Source organism: Equus asinus, chromosome 19, assembly GCF_041296235.1.
Source record: "Equus asinus isolate D_3611 breed Donkey chromosome 19, EquAss-T2T_v2, whole genome shotgun sequence".
Taxonomy (NCBI): domain Eukaryota; kingdom Metazoa; phylum Chordata; class Mammalia; order Perissodactyla; family Equidae; genus Equus; species Equus asinus.
Window position 1 is genome coordinate 28,745,628 of NC_091808.1, and position 2,036 is coordinate 28,747,663.

The following is a 2,036-nucleotide window of genomic DNA, read 5'->3' on the forward strand; positions in this document are numbered from 1 at the left end:
CTGTGATTCTAAGGTCATATTAAGTCACTGTGTTTATTGAAACTTGTCCTTCAATGAAAAGTCCTCTGGGAGAAATGTGCTTGGTGGTCATTTGGCCAGTGACTAGGGTAGGCATCATGCACACCAGGCTGAAAGAACATAAGATCCTAATGAGGAGAATAAAACCCAGTGACCAGTTACACACCACCACAGTGTGTTACGGTCTACATTATCTGCAGGAGCAGTTAAGATAGTGACACACAAAGGAATGCCTGGCATAGAGTGAAAATTGTGCTCTCAGAGTTCCTCTATTATAAAATTGTAGAAACTGCCTTGGTCATCAAGTGTAGTTTTTTTTCCATACAAGTAGTACAGTTCATGATAATTCTTTTAGCAAAACAAAAGAAAAATTATTTGTTATGATATATGCCATTTGAGAAAAATTATTCTAAAAGAAAATCCATGCTGTTTCATTAAGCTAATGGGAATTTACAAATATTCTGATCCATGACTGGAATAAATTTTGAAAAGTAAGAAAACAACAAAGGGAAAAAATGTTAGTTATCAAAGAGAGCAGAAAGCTTAGTAAAGGGAGTTACTTGAATAGAGAATTTGAGGTGGAAGTAAATAGAAAGAACAATATCACTGCAAACATCTGATCAAATGATCCTATCTTCTGTCTCTGAGGTTTTGACCTCTGCAATCATGGGCACTTTTTCAGTGCTGGGACAATTTTGTAGTTTCCTTCACAAAGAATAATTTCAGAGCCCTCTTTATGTCTTTGTTCCTCAGGCTGTAGATGAAGGGGTTCAGCATGGGTGTGACCACAGTGTACATCACTGAGGCTGTGGCACTGGAGTGTGAGCTGTGGGTGGCAGCAGAGCTGAGGTACACTCCTAGGACTGTACAATAATATAAAGAGACAACAGAGAGGTGAGACACACAGGTGGAAAAGGCTTTGTACTTCCCCTGAGCTGACGAGATTCCACGTATGCAGGAAACTATCTTGGAGTAAGAGTAAAGGATACCAGCAAAAGGACCGCCACCCAGCAGGATGGCTGCAAAATACATCACCACGTTGTTAAGAAAGGTGTCAGAAGAGGCAAGTTGGACCACCTGATTAAGTTCACAGAAAAAGTGGGGGATTTCCAAGTTGGTACAGAAGGAAAGCCGCAATGCTGTTAAGCTTTGTAATAAGGAATTCAGGATACACACGATCCAGGACACCAGAATCATCAGTCCACAGAGCCGGTGGTTCATGATGATTGTGTAGTGCAGGGGGTGGCAGATGGCCACAAACCGGTCATAGGCCATCACTGTTAGGAGAAAGATGTCCAACACTGCAAAGAGTATGAGAAAATAGATCTGTGTGATGCAGCCCTCATAGGTTATGACTTTGCTTTGTGTCTGGATGTTCCGCAGCATCTTCGGGATGGTGGTGGAGGTGAAGCAGATATCTACGAAGGACAGGTAGCAGAGGAAGAAGTACATGGGTGTGTGGAGGAGGGAGTCCGAAGTGACAGCCAAGATGATGAGCAGATTTCCACACACAGTAATCAGGTACATAGTGAGGAAAAGCCCAAATATGAGGAGCTGCAATTCTGGTCTCTCTGAAAATCCCAGAAGAAGAAATCCTGAAATTTGTGTATTATTGCCTGATTCCATGTGGTGGAAGTGACTTCTAGGAAAGAAGGAAATAAAGTGACTAATTTTCACACAAACTCACATTACTAACATGCTTGAAATGCTACAATTTATCATTTGTAGTAAAAAAAAAATAATGTTAATATTATGTCGATGGATATGGCCCACTTTGGGGATCCCTCATGCTACATCTGACATGGAATTTTTGTCCTAATCAACTTTTTTTCTTAAGGGTCAGGTATTCTACAGTTTTAATGACAGATTCTTCATGTATTTCAGGAATATAAATTGAGTGTTGACCATGTTTTGGGCACTGTCTCAGCCATGTGTATAAGATGCTGAAAATAAAAGTCCCTACAACTCAATGATGGAGATGAATATGCAGTGTAGGCAATGATAAAACTACATAACAT

At 40.4% G+C, this 2,036-nt stretch overlaps 1 protein-coding gene across 1 annotated transcript; it reads right to left on the reverse strand.

The window, feature by feature from the left end:
• Window positions 1-696: 696 nt before the first annotated feature.
• On the reverse strand, window positions 697-1,644 carry LOC106827564 (olfactory receptor 7A10-like). The gene has a single exon (XM_014835467.3). The coding sequence runs from the start codon at window positions 1,642-1,644 to the stop codon at window positions 697-699; it is 948 nt and encodes a 315-aa protein (XP_014690953.3).
• Between the last annotated feature and the right edge of the window lie 392 nt (window positions 1,645-2,036).